We start from the raw sequence: 14,626 nt of genomic DNA on the forward strand, positions 1-14,626 counted from the left end.
GGTAGTGGCCAAAGGGTGACAGAGGCCATGGGTTGCCTTCCCCTCCAGGGCGGAAGAGTCAGCGGCCCACTGTTGTTTTGGGGGAGGGGGGCGTGCCCCCTGCTCTCCCCACCTAGCGGGGAGGCAGCTCTCACCTGGAGACATGGAAGGAGGATTGTAAGGCCTGGTGGGGAACGCTAGCTGAGTCCCAGGGATGTAGGTGATCCTGTCCATCGGGGGGGTGCTGGGCCCTCCTGGGTGGGGCACCAAGATGGTGGGTGCCATGGTGTTCAGGTCAATGATCCCTAATTAAAAAGGGGGGAGACATAATGGAGATATGCACAAGATCACTCAGGCCAGCAGTCTTCGAGCCGTTTCGGACTGGGGACCACCTTTAACCCAAATATGCATTTTGGGGAGCCATTTGTTAATTTTCAAAAACCATTTATTTGTAAGATGGGGCTGCCGCTGCTGCGTCAATCAGACCGTGACCCATCAGTTGAAGAACAAGGACTCTGACCACATAAGCACTACGATACCACGTTAAACAGTCATGGCTCCCCCTGCAAAGAATTCTGGGAGCCATGGTTTATTAAGGGTGCCAAGAGTTGCTAGGAGATCCCGATTCCCCCCTCGCAGGGCTACAATTCCCAGAGTTCCCTGTGGGGAGGGGCTGGCTGTTAAACCACTCCCACTCTCGCCCTTGATGTCACACGGAACCCAAGGTGTAGGGCAGGCGGGTGTGGCTTGCCCCAAACAGCCTCACAGAGGTCAAATGGCGAGGCGGATTTGGCCCAAAGGCCGAAGATTCCCAACCACCCTGCTTTAAAGCCGCTGTTTTTAAAGAATGGGTGCGCCGAACCCATTTGCCACCACATCTCCCCTGATACTGGACCCCTCAACCTGCTTAAAAACAAACAAGCCCTACGTACTAAAGCTAGAGGCGTTGAAAGTTGCAGGCTGGGAAAGAGGCAAGGTGTGCAAGAGGCTGCCACCGGTTATCCGCCCCAGAGGAAGCAGACTCACCTCTGGCTCCCGCGTAGGGGAGGGCCAAGGTCTGCTCCCGGGGAGAGAGCCCCCTGGTGAGGTCGGGCCGCAGGTTGACTTGCATCTGCTGGGAGGTGATGTAGTCGTTGAGAATGGTCTGCCGCGTGTTCTCCATGGCATAGAGCTGGTACTGGCTCGGGTAGCCTGGGGTGGGCGAAAGTTGCCTCTGGAACATGTAGGCAGCGGCTGGGCGGGCAGAGAAGGGAGAAAGGGATAGATTTAAAAAGGGAAGGCTTGGGTCTGCATTGCAGGGCCCTGCAGGTTCAGATCCCAACGCGGGCCAGTTGCCATTGACCAGCCTTGCCTGCCTCACAGGGTTGTTGTGAAGATAATAATTAGATGGGGGAGCTGGGCCAGGGGGCAGAGGGAACCATCTGCACCACTTTCTGGAGGAAAAAGACAGGATCTGCCCATCCACAGCACTGAGCTGCCAGCTTCAAATATGAGAAATGGACGCGTAATAAATTGCTGCCAGGGAACACCACAGTGAAGGTAAGGTAAAGGTAAAGGGACCCCTGACCATTAGGTCCAGTCGTGACCGACTCTGGGGTTGCGGCACTCATCTCGCTTTATTGGCCGAGGGAGCCGGCATTTGTCCGCAGACAGCTTCCGGGTCATGTGGCCAGCATGACTAAGCCGCTTCTGGCAAACCAGAGCAGCGCACGGAAACGCCATTTACCTTCCTGCCAGAGCGGTACCTATTTATCTACTTGCACTCTGATGTGCTTTCGAACTGCTAGGTGGGCAGGAGCAACGGGAGCTCACCCCGTCGTGAGGATTCGAACCGCCGACCTTCTGATCGACCTTCTGATCGGTTTAACCCACAGCGCCACCCGCGTCCCTACAGTGAAGGTAGGATGCAGCAATGAACAATAAAACAAAACAGGAACAGTGTTTCCGGGATAAGTCAACTGTTTCAAGGACGAATCTTCATCAGCGAATAAATTCCAAATGAATTGTCCATTCAGGTACATATAATGATTATAGACCAGAGCTCACTAACTGTGTATCTGAAGAAGTGTGCATGCACACGAAAGCTTATACCAGAACAAACTTAGTTGGTCTATAAGGTGTTACGGGACAATTTTTTATTTTTATTTCGACTGCAGCAGACCAACATGGCTACTTACCTGAATCTAATACTGTTCTGTTCTGTTCCTGTTTCGTTTGCTGTTCATTGCTGCATTCTACACCTTGGAGCATCTATCACTGCAATGTTGGACATTATCTATTGAAAGACATCCTAACTTCGTCGTGGGGTTCCCTGGCAGCAGTTCATCACGCTTACCATTTCTTGTTTATGGACTTATACATACATTATTTGTGAATGCTTAAGATTTGTAAATTCTGGATTATGATCTAACTAATTATATTATTAGCCATGTGTTGCGGTTGGATTTGAGCAGATTTTTCTGTATTGCAAAACAGGGGTTTTGTCTCTGTTACAGCTTCAAATATGAATCACCTGGTGTCACTCGATGTCAGGTGACTGTGACCTGACTCACTTGTCAAAAGGGGTTGGGGAGGGTGGGCCGGATTGGGACCTGGCCTTTGACCTGAAAGGAAAGCTCCTGAACCATTGCCTTAAAGGCCAAGAAAGCAAAGCAGACGCAAGAGATGGATGTGAAATTTGGGGTGACCCAATGCAAAAATCCTGAGAATCCATGTGGATCCATGCTTTGTAATCACGTTTTTGCGTCGTTGCGGCCCCACGCAACAGTGGGTGCGTCATTTGTTTGGTGCAGGCTGTAGCCATGGACATGTTATGTGATCTGATGGTGAATTTGGGGTGACCCAATGCAAAAATCCTGAGGCTCCATGGGCTTTTACCTCCCCCTTCCCAGGCAGCCTCCTATATCTCTACCGTCCCTTATCTCCCTCCCGATCGCTTACCGATCAGCTGCTTTCTTTCAACACTCCCTTCCCTCTTGTTTGCCTTAGTGTCTTTTCCTTAGCTGGAGCAGTTTTTTGCTCCTCCTTTTCTTTTAATTTCTCTCCTCATTGCTTTAGTCTTCCTGTCTCCCCTCCTTGCAAGTTCGCTGTCTTTACCTCCCCCCTCCCAGGCAGCCACCTTTATTGCTAGCATCCCTTATCTCCCTCCCCGATCGCTTGCCGATCAGGGGCTTTGTTTAAACACCCACTTCCATCTTTCAAAAAAAAAAAGCATAATCTGCTTTTTGCCCCTGGGCAATTCAGCTCCAGGGACCACGCATTTGCTCCAAAAGACGCACAGACATTTCCCCTTACTTTTTAGGAAGAAAAAAGTGTGTCTCACGGAGCGAAAAATACGGCAGATTGATAAAATGAAGACAGAAAAATGAAATCATTAGGTAGCTCAAAAAGGACCAGACGTACTGGGATCCAGCGCCCTGTGGAACTGCATGGCTGGGTCCAAGTGTGATGGGAGGTGGCTCCTGTAGACCTCCGGAGTAGCCCCTCGGTGGTGGGGGTCGAAGGGGCTGTGAGTTACGACGGGATCCACCCCGGGGACGGGGGATTTTGCCGGGATGCTCTCCCTCTGCGTTGGCGTCAGGGTGGACTTCCTCTCGTGGTTGGAGGACTTCCCTGAAGAAGCACCGGGTGCAAATGAAAAGCCAGAGTTAGGAACAGTGCCAAGAATGAAATATTTCAAAACGTAGGCGTTTGGGACCTAATGAACACGTGTGCGAGTGCTTTCCACAGAGTCAGATCTGACTTAAGTGTTCTCTACACTGACTGGCAGCTGCAGCTCTTCCCCTAAGTGAGATCCCAGTCTTCACAGTTCCGAATGAAGGGCTGGTTTAAGTAGGAGCACCGGGTCAGATCACTGGGCCATTCAGCTCAGGACTGCCCACACTGACCGGCAGCAGAGCAGCAGAGGCTCTCCAAGGTTTCAAACAAGGCTCTCGCCCTGCTGAGGAATGAACCCAAGACCTTCAGCATGCAGAACAGATGCTCTACCACGAGCAGTAGCCATTGGCCACCAAGTTGGATGACTTTAAAAGAGGAGGAGATAAGTTCATGGTTGGTAATTGTCAAGGACTGGTTGGATGCAGAAGAATGGTGGGAAGGCACATAAACTGGTGGGGGGAGAGTGGTCCCCAGTTGCTGTAGCTGCTCCAGAGAGCAGGAACCTGGGAATAGCTGTCTAGACCAGGCATAGGCAAACTCGGTCCCCCAGATGTTTTGGGACTACAATTCCCATCATCCCTGACCACCGGTCCTGTTAGCTAGGGATCATGGGAGTTGTAGTCCCAAAGCACCTGGAGGGCCGAGTTTGCCCTAGATTGGTGGGCTCAGGTACCCAGACCTGCAGAAGCAGCTGTGCTACCTTTGACTATTGGCCGGTGCGTTCCTTTGGCTGGGAAATGCCCTAATGGTCAGTTGCTCCCCCCATCCCCGGCTGCAGTTTAGGCTTCAACTCCCACCAGCCCGAGGGCCGAGGGCTCTCCCAAGGGAAACTCACCTTCCGACACCCTGTTCATCATGGGGGAACTCCTGGACATGCTCTGGTAGCTCACGGGCGTCCTCCTGGCGTTGGCGTCCTCGTAGATCCCGGGGCTCACTTGCGACTTGGGGGCCTCGTGGAGGGTCGAGCGGAGGACCGAGGTCCCGGAGCTGACCACCGTGTGGCGCTGGCGGACCTCCCCAGAGGACTTGGCCTCCTCATACTTCCCTCGCTCGGCCGCCTTCACGGTCTCCGTCACCAGCTCCAGCGGAGGCATCCCGCGAGGGAGTTTGCTCGGGCCGGTGATCAAGGACTTGACGTTGTGCTTGATGGCCGACTGGCCGGAGCCGCTCTCGTATTTGATGGGTGTCCCCTGGAGTAGGGAAGAGTATGGGGGGCCGCAGCGTCAGCTAGGCCTTGGTGGGTCCACAGCTATGGGAAGTCACCTCAGAAACCCCACAGACGCACACATTTCCACCCACCCCAATTCTTTTCCATACAAGTCTTTTAAAAGGTAAAGGTAAAGGGACCCCTGACCATTAGGTCCAGTCTTGGCCGACTCTCGGGTTGCGGCGCTCATCTTGCTTTATTGGCTGAGGGAGCCGGCGTACAGTTTCCGGGTCATGTGGCCAGCATGACTAAGCCGCTTCTGGCGAACCAGAGCAGCGCACGGAAACGCCGTTTACCTTCCCGCCGGATCGGTACCTATTTATCTACTTGCACTTTGATGTGCTTTCGAACTGCTAGGTGGGCAGGAGCAGGGACCGAGCAGCGGGAGCTCACCCCGTCGCGGGGATTCGAACCGCTGAACTTCTGATTGGCAAGTCCTAGGCTCTGTGGCTTAACCCACAGCGCCCTACAAGTCTTTTACCGTTTCTTTATTTCTGTTGCCATTATGAAGCGAGATACAATACACCCCCCAGTTAGAGCTGGACCTCAGGGGCCGGGCTGAACGATGGGGGTGGAGATGCTCCTTCAGGTATACAGGACCGAGGCCGTTTAGGGCGAGTAATCAAATAATTATCTAAACCAGGCACGGGGAAGCTTTGCCCCTCCAGATGTTGCTGAACTACAACTCCCATCACCCTGTGCCTGCTGGGGCTGACGGGAGTTGTAGTTCTTCGGTGTCGGCCCTCGGCTTACGGTGAGAAAACACGCCCCTTTCCTTTCTTTTTCAGAGTGCATATGCCCAGCTGCTCTGGTGGGCTTTGACACCTGCCTACCTGAGATATGGAGCCGTCAATCATCGGCCGGGAGCCCTGGACGATCTCTGGGGTCTTGCGGCTCTCTTGGCTCAGCAGGTCCTGCCTAGGGATCTCGTGGATGGAGCGCCCCATCTCCTTGATGGTGGTGACCCCATCGTAGGGCTTGCCCTTGGTGATGGCGCCTTCGAAGCTGCGCAGGGCAGGGGACTCCCTCTTGATCTTCGGGTACTTGAGGCCTTCCTCGTAGCCCTCGGCCGCGGCCCTCGGGGTGCCTGGGGGGGGGGAAGCAGGGAGAGGGATGGATGCTTCAGAAGAGCTCACACAACCAAACAGCTGAACGTTGGCAGGAGAAAATGCTGTTTTGCTCCCGCAAATGCCTCTCGACTGCTCCATCCCTCCAGAAAGATCTCTTTCCATGAGCCGCAGCTCCAATCCATTTTTAATGAAAGTATTAAGTGGACTGTGTTAAGCATGGCTTGTTTGTTTTTTAAGTGTTTAATGTCACTTCTTGCAACTGAATCAGCCGCCTGGCCTTGGGCTTGCAAGGTGTGATATGATGCGAGGTTGGCTCAGCTGTTCTGACATCTGGCCTTCTGAGCCTTGGGGGAAACGCGCTGAATTCTGAAGCCCCTTGGCTACTTGGGGGGCTAAATGAAAGGGGCTGAAATGTAGTTATGCCATGGCCTTTGCAAAAGATACTTCACAGTATTTAGCCTGGACATTGATTTAGCAGGAAAACTAAGGTAAAGGTAAAGGGACCCCTGACCATTAGGTCCAGTCACAGACATCTCTGGGGTTGCGGCGCTCATCTCGCTTTACTGGCCGAGGGAGCTGGTGTACAGCTTCCGGGTCATGTGGCCAGCATGACTAAGCCGCTTCTGGCGAACCAGAGCAGCGCACGGAAACGCCGTTTTCCTTCCCGCCGGAGCGGTACCTATTTATCTACTTGCACTTTGATGTGCTTTTGAACTGCTAGGTTGGCAGGAGCAGGGACCGAGCAACGGGAGCTCACCCCATCGCGGGGATTCGAACCGCCGACCTTCTGATCGGCAAGTCCTAGGCTCTGTGGTTTAACCCACAGTGCCACCCGCCTCCAGCAGGAAAACTAGCCATTGATAAATACACGTTTCTGATCCACTTTATTTACTACCCACTGTTTATTTACCATCTAGGTATACTGTCATATTGCCTCTTTTCTACAAGTTTCTTTTAATTATATCTCTATCTACGTCAAAAGGTGTATACTGTATATAAATATAAATCTTTTGTCTACTGTCTTTATAAGTGACCAGGCTCAGTTGGAGCTCTTTTTTTGAATTGTTGGAATACTTCCTTAGTCCTGTCTGTTATACATTTAATAACCATCATCCTATTTATTATCATAAAAAGACTCACAATTCACAGAGTCATAGAATTGGAAGGGACTTCGAGGATCATCTAGTCTAGGAATCTTTTGCCCAACGTGGGGCTCAAACCCACAACCCTGCAATTGAGAGTCTCACGCTCTACCCTGTTAATATGTGAAATTTGTTTTTCAATAAATAGCTGGACCAGAACCCAGATTGGTGGAGTTGAAGAGCTTTTAACCTCCTCCCTCCCCACCCCAAAAGCCCATGGGGAGACCTACCTTGCATTATAGAGCCCGACAGCACAGTCCTCTCTTTCAGGTCCGAGTGGGGGCTGCCCCGAGGAAGAGCGCGGCAGATTAACCCTGAAAAAGATGGATGGGGACTTAAGACGGGTGCAAAACCACGCCGTTCCTCTCCCAAATGACACATGCCATTTCACGTTACGAGAGTGGCATGTTCATACAATAAAATACATATACATCAAGCATGCACAAAAGTTTATACATCTCCAGCCAAACATCTCTTCCAGTATGATCACATCTGACGCATGTGTAATTTTGTTTGGTTTCAACCATATGTGGTTGACGGCCAGTTGGTTGAAATACCGTGAGTTAAATGCAAGAAGATGGGGACAGGGCCGGATTTAGGTTTGATGAGGCCCTAAGCTACTGAAGGTAAGGGGGCCCTTTCTATGTCCAGCTGTCCTTTGTCAACAACAAATTGCTGCTGTTTTTTGTGTTGAATATATGCTATATGGTAATTTATGGACCTAAAAGGTAAAGGTAAAGGGACCCCTGACCATTAAGTCCAGTTGCGGACGACTCTGGGGTTGCACGCTCATATCGCTCTATAGGCCGAGGGAGCCAGCGTTTGTCCACAGACAGTTTTTCCAGGTCATGTGGCCAGCATGACTAAGCTGCTTCTGGCGAAACCAGAGCAGCGCATGGAAACCCCGTTTAGCTTCCCGCCGGAGTGGTACCTGTTTATCTACTTGCATTTTGGGGGCATGCTTTTGAACTGCTAGGTTGGCAGTAGCTGGGACAGAGGAATGGGCGCCTCCGATCGGCAAGCCCGAGGCTCAGTGGTTTAGACCACAGCACCAATAGGTATCTAAAGCCATTTGCGCATGTTCCCATGCAACCAGTCCACACAGAATGTTTTAAGGAGTAGGCTAGCAGGCAGGAGGCATTACTTACATCATAGGAGCCTACACAACACAGAACACTGTTGCTGTACGTAGGTTTTATTTTATTTGTTTTTTATCTTATATTTTCGAAATGTACATCCAGGTTTTTTCCCTTTAAATTTTTTTGGGGCCCCCAAGAGAGTGGGGCCCTAAGCTATAGCTTCTTTAGCTTATAAGTAAATCTGGCACTGGGTGGGGAGCTTAAAAGCTCTTTTTGCAGCAGGTTTTAAGCTCTCTGCCTTGCTTTGCAAGGCCCTCGTGGCAGACTGATTCTGAGATGTTCTTGTGCAATCTTGTGGGGCTCTAGCTTGCTGGCTCGTGCAGGGACAGCTTGGACACATGCACTGTTGCGTACATGCAGCACTGGCAAAGCATGACGCCCACATAAGATGCAATCATACTATACCACGCTTGCAAGCTTTCTAATCATACAACTGGCCGGTGGGATGAACCCTTATCTCCCCACCCACCCACATGTCATACCTGACAGGTGTGCAGCGTTACCCACCTGCCAATCCCCTGACACAGTGTTTCTCAACCTAGAACCCCCAGCTGTTGTTGGACTACAACTCCCATCATCCTTGACCACTGGTCCTGCTAGCTAGGGATGGTGGGAGCTGTAGTCCAACAACAGCTGGGGAACCCAAACTTGAGAAATGCTGCCCTGACGTCACAAACAGAGAGGTCTTTTTCGGTGATGCTCTCAAGACACACACTATCTGTCCCAGGTTGCAATGAAAGATTATGCCAGGGGTCGGCAAACTAAGGACCCCGGGCCGGATGAGGCCCACCTGGGTCCTAAATCTGGCCCGCGCCGTGAAACCAGAACCCACCGCAAAGCTGAGACTCCCAGTGATGGCAATGAAAGGAAGAGGCCGAGCGGTGGCGTTTGATTGGCAGAGACGTCCCCGCGCTGCGCTGAGGTAAACCAGGCGCGGCGTTTGAGGTAAACCAGCCGCCGTCACTCAGCCTCTTCTTCCTGTCACCGTCACTGGCCTGGTGCTCCTGTGGGCCAGAGAGCTTCTCCGTCCCGCCACAAGGTCTGAGGGACAGTGGACCGGCCTGCGGCTAACTTTTTTGCCGGCCCCTGGGGCAGGTTTTAAGCATCTGAAGAGAAATGAAAAAGCGCCACGTGGCAGGGCTCCCACCTTCTAACGGTGCGGAGACAGGAGATTCCCTCATCGACATCCCTTGCTTGATGTTGCCTTCCATAGCATCGTACGTCCGCTTCAGCCCCATCTCGTGAGCGGTCCGTGGGCTCCGGGTTCCTTCGCGGACATTCTTGATTGCTGTCAAAAATGCAGAAACGTGGGTCAGGACACCGGCAGAAACAATGTGGGGAGGGATATTGAAGTGGCTCTTTTGTTGCCATGTAGTGCCACTCCAAAAGGTGATGCTTAGCTGTTAGCATCGCCCATCAAGTCAAGACTGGTCAACTAGTGTTACCCCCCCATCAATGCTCAGCAAAACTAGAACTGTGTTTCTCTTTCTTTCCTACAACTTTTGTTAAATTTTCTGTTTAACATTTTAGAATATTCATTTAAACAACCTTAAAATATCAATGGCTTCCCCTCTTGTCTTTCCATAGTTCATTTTGCGTATCATAAATCCCTGCATATTTTATACAAACTAAACCATCCAGTATTCCATTATTATGTCCATCGAAACTGATTTACACTGCTGAATTTATCTTAATGCTGCTCACGTTTTCAAATGTACACAATTTCCCCCATATATTCAATAAAGATTTTCTGATCTTCTTTAAAACGTTTGTTCTTCTTGTTCTCTTATTCTATAAGCTCGTGAGCTGCGCATATTCCATCAGTTTAAGTTGCCATTCTTCTTTAGTTGGGACTTCGCTCGCTTTCCATTTGTGGGCTAACAAAACACAGGCCGCAGTAGTGGCACACATAAATAACCTTTTTTGACACCTGGGAATTTCTCCCAGGTAGCACTGTGTTTCTGAATCCCCAGCCGGGGTTGGACTACAACTCCCATCAGGGATGGGAGGATGGAAGTTGTAGTCCTACAGCAGCTGGAGACCTGAGTTTGAGAAACACCGGACCAGCATCACCACTCCTCAGTCATGGGACGTCTTGTGCCAGACACCAATGGCATACCGAGATTGAGACTTACCGTCGTAGGTTATTATGTGCCCGCTCTTGCCCTCGTAGATGACGTGGCCCTTGGAAGAGGCGGCTTCCTCCCGGCACTTCTCCGGGCTGCTGTCCTCCGTGGCCAGGCGAGTGATGGTTCCCTTTAGCAGAACATCAGCTGCAATCCCCGACTGCGACAGAGCTGGCGTCCCCTGCAATGAAAGCAAAGGAGCTAGGAACTCGGGCCAAGCCAGGCTCTGGAAATGGAAAGAGAGGAAGTTGCCTCCTCTAGAACGATCGCTCTCCAGGACAGGCTCTGGCTCTCACAGACTCGATTAGACGGTGGCTGAATGTTTTGGGCTGTTTCACTGAAGTGGAAAACTGAGCATATGGAGTCATGTGGTGGCCGCAAAGAGAGTTTAATTGTTGAGCGATTGGGCTAGGTGGGTGTTGTGTGTTTACTTCGTTTTGTGTAGTGTAGGCTTTCCCAAAGTTGGGTCTCCAGCTGTTTTTTTTGGACTACAATTCCCATCATCCCTGATCACTGGTCCTGCTAGCTAGGGATGATGGGAGTTGTAGTTCAAGAACAGCTGGAAACCCAAGTTTGTGTAGCGTGAATGTGCATCTGAAGGATTTTGGTGATTGTATTAGTACATGTGAGGGTTGTTTTGTTGTGGTGTTTATTTATTGATCTTTTCATCTATACTGTATTTATGTTGCGTCTGAATGCTTTGTATAGGATTTGCTTTTACAGGTGCCATTTCGAGATATTTATCGTTGCTTAATTCTGCTACTTAAAATGTGGAAACAGCAACAGCAGCAAAATATTATTGTTCTTCTACTATCATAACCAGACAGGGGGCCTCCCCTGGTTCTACGTCAAGATGCCAGGGACCAAACCCCGGGGTGGGGAGGCCTTCTTCCTGCAAATCATGAAAACCCAAGTGATGGTTTCGGAAACTGCCCCCCTCCCTTGGTCCATCATAAACAAACAACTACCTGACATTCAGAAGACATCTGAAGGCAGCCATGTTCAGGGAAGTTTTTAATGTTTGACATTTTAGTGTATTTTTGGTCTTTGTTGGAAGCCGCCCAGAGTGGCTGGGGAGGCCCAGCCAGATGGGCAGGGTACAAATAATAAAATTATTATTATTATTATCAACGTCAGAAGACAGAAGGAGATACCTGAGTGATGGAGCCTCGCAAGGTCGGCATGGATTCAACAGAAACTTTGCTGGCTGGGGTCCCTCGGGTTATGCTTCCTTCTTGGAGGGTCACCGCCGTACCTGGTTGAAGGTACAGATTCAATGCCACTCATACAAACACAGCACACCCAAACATGCACCCAGAATTAATTTTTCCTAGGTATCTCCCTCCCTCCCTATAACTCCTTTTCACCCAAAACAAAGAGGATCTCCAGTCCTGCAACCTGGCCTTCCTTCTTGTTAAGGGCTGAGGTTTACCCACCCTTTATTACAAGAATGTGATTCATCAATTTGCAAAGCTGGAAGGAACCCCGAAGGCTGCCTAGTCCAACCCCCAGCTTATGCAGGAAATCCCTTCCCGTGGCATCTCTGCTAGGTGGCTCATTCAGCGTAAAGCAGCTCCTGCCGGCCAAAGGAGCAGATCTCAGACAGCTTACCCCGAACCACTCCCTCGTGCTGGGCTCTGACCAAGAGGCCCTCGGGCTGCGAGTTTTGGCTCCTGGGAGAGAATTCTTCTTGTTTGATGTACGGCATGGAAGCTTTTAAAGGGAAGAAAGGAGACGGACGTATGAGGTTTCTAGCCAGCATTTGGAACACACACGCTTTTCAAACTCGCAAAAACTGCAAGCAATATACAGTGGTACCTCTAGATACGAACAGGATCCGTTCCGGAGCCCCGTTGGCATCTAGAGGTAAACGTAACTAGTGATGGCGCATCTGCACACGCGCGCATCTCTTTTCGCCACTTCTGCGCGTGACGTCATTTTGAGCGTCTGCGCATGCAGCGAAACCCGGAAGCAACGCGCTCCGTTACTTCCAGGTTGCCGAGGAGCACAACTCGAATGCGCTCAACTCGAAGCATATTTAACCTGAGGTATGACTGTATAACGAGCTGTTCCCAGGCTTTTATAAACAGGTGCGGGGACTCAAGCAGCCGAGCCTTCCAAGCTCGGAACGCTACCTGTCCCCTAAAAATAAATTTCAGAAATGTATACGGAAATCTTTCAACAAAGACCAGCTGAGTGATGCCATCTAAACAAGGGAAGTCGGTTCCTCCCTAGGACACCAGGGCACTTGCTCATTAATTAGCCCATCACCTTTTCAAGCAAAACAAAATAATAGGAGCCAGTTTAGTGTAGTGTCAGATTAGGACCTGAGGAGGAAAGGAGGGCAAAAAGTAAAAGAGGTTACTCTATGCGGTGGCAATGTAAAATTATTAAAAAGGCCTCGGAAAAGACATATAAAGATTTGAAGAGAATGTTGGAAATGGTTGTTGTTTAAAAAACTGAAGTTATGATATTGAGATGTACAGGACTTGATGGACTCATAGAGCAAGACTTTGTCCTTGCATTTGAGAGTGGATGGGAGACCAAGACCAGACCAGCCCCACAGAAGGAAGAAGCCTCCGCCAAAGAGGGTTGGCAAAACAAATTATTGAACTATGCAGGACATATTAGATAATTTAAACCCAAGAAAGAAAGAAAGAAAGAAAGAAAGAAAGAAAGAAAGAAAGAAAGAAAGAGGACTTTGAATTTTGGGGTTTTTTTCCTTTGAAAAAGGGCACATTCCTTAAGCTTTGTGTATAGATTTCCATATTAGCATAACTTTTAACAGTCACTTGTAGTAAGATGAAGAAGGTTTTAAAATTGGACTGTTAAGAATATAAGGTTTTATGGGCGTGCATGAACAAGCACAAAACAATGGAACCAAGAGGGGGAGTGGAGGGAAGTCAAGCAAAAAAATATGGTTTAAAAATGTGTTTACAGTGTTTTTCTTTTTGGCGCCCTGGGCCTGATCCTGCAGGGCTGCTCCCCTGTTCACATGTTCCAAAGACATGCTTTTGACTCACGGCTGGCCACATGGGGACCCTTCTCAGAACATACAGATGACAGCCAGGGAATTATGAGTGGGATCCATTCACAAGAAAACACTGGGTTCCCTCCCCCTCCCACTTCACACCAGAGACTGGAGCAGAAACTAGATCTCTCCCGCCCCACAGCATCACTTACCTGGTTTGGCAGATTCCTGTTGCCTGGGCAGCCCTAGGGAGATGGATCCCACAGAGGGCTTAGGTGGTTCTTGACTGTAAGACGTCTGGCTGTGGGACGTTAAGTAAGTGCCCGGTGTCCCCTGGAAGTCGGAAGGGGAGAGAAGCAAAAATGTGGTGTTAATTGAGTTCGAAGCCAGCGCAGAGCGGATCACGCTGCTGGCTGGTATGCAGAAACAAGAGCGGAACTGAACATTCTCGGTGGCTCCTCTAAGAGTCTAGAACTCCCTCCGAAGACAAGCCAGGCTGGCTCCATCATTGCTTTGGGGGACTGGCTGTTTTTAATGGAAAGGGTTTTTAATAGTGCCGTGCTGCTTTAACTATCTGCCTTTTAACAGACGTGTTTTTACACTGCTTTAATTTTGTTAGAGCTCTGTTGCACTTTAACTGCGATCCTTTTTAGGTTTTTAGCTTTTTGCATTTTCCCCCCCTGTCTTGTTTTGATTTGCGCCAGCCGCCTCGAGCCCTGGCCTGAGAAAAAAACCCAAAATATAAATAAATGCAACAGCAGCAGCAGCAGCAGCAACAGTGACCAGCCGCATCCTGCCCTGCCATGGAACAGCTGCATACACGCTTGCGCAAAATCCTTCACGCGCACACACCAGGCTTCCACATCCTGGTGCCTTCTGAATGTTTTTGCACAACGCAACAGGAAAGGACAGTTCTCCAAGCATCTCTTGCAGAGGGAAGAGAGAGAAGGATGCTGATCGCGGAGTCTGAGGAGCGGACGACTGGAATCAGGTACAGGGGAGCAACTTCGCACTGCAACATTTTGCTGCAGAGGTCCCACTTGGCATTCGCTCGGCAGAAGAAACGGGAAGCAAGGGCCGCAACGGACCTCCTTTGTTGCTACTTGCGTATCACCATTTACCGTATTTTTCGCTCTATAAGATGCACTTAATTTCCCTCCTAAAAAGTAAGGGGAAATGTGTGTGCGTCTTATGGAGCGAATGCAGGCGGGAGGCTCTGCTCAGCGCTCCCTTAAAAGAGGTGCGCCGAGCGTGTGTGCGGCTCTTGGGGGCTTTTCCCAGAGGAGGGGGAAGGGCTGCCCTTCCCCCTCCTCGGGGAAAAGCCCCCTAGAGTTG

General features: G+C 50.3%; 1 protein-coding gene across 5 annotated transcripts in view; it reads right to left on the reverse strand.

Moving 5' to 3' along the window:
- The window catches only part of NCOR1 (nuclear receptor corepressor 1), a 110,761-nt gene that overhangs the window by 19,907 nt on the left and 76,228 nt on the right, over positions 1-14,626 (reverse strand). For 4 of the 5 annotated variants that reach the window (XM_083587344.1, XM_083587342.1, XM_083587343.1 and 1 more), the window contains exons 26-36: positions 13,504-13,624; positions 11,932-12,033; positions 11,475-11,575; positions 10,330-10,501; positions 9,342-9,482; positions 7,286-7,369; positions 5,677-5,930; positions 4,472-4,826; positions 3,382-3,591; positions 1,006-1,212; positions 135-284 (exon numbers count right to left, since the gene is read on the reverse strand). In XM_083587344.1, coding sequence (XP_083443470.1) covers positions 135-284; positions 1,006-1,212; positions 3,382-3,591; positions 4,472-4,826; positions 5,677-5,930; positions 7,286-7,369; positions 9,342-9,482; positions 10,330-10,501; positions 11,475-11,575; positions 11,932-12,033; positions 13,504-13,624 — 1,897 coding nt within the window. The remainder of the gene's footprint in view (positions 1-134; positions 285-1,005; positions 1,213-3,381; positions 3,592-4,471; positions 4,827-5,676; positions 5,931-7,285; positions 7,370-9,341; positions 9,483-10,329; positions 10,502-11,474; positions 11,576-11,931; positions 12,034-13,503; positions 13,625-14,626) is intronic. The other variant, XM_083587345.1, reaches the window with a different exon arrangement.

Source organism: Podarcis filfolensis (assembly GCF_964270895.1).
Source record: "Podarcis filfolensis genome assembly, chromosome: 15".
In the NCBI taxonomy this organism is placed as follows: Eukaryota; Metazoa; Chordata; class Lepidosauria; order Squamata; family Lacertidae; genus Podarcis; species Podarcis filfolensis.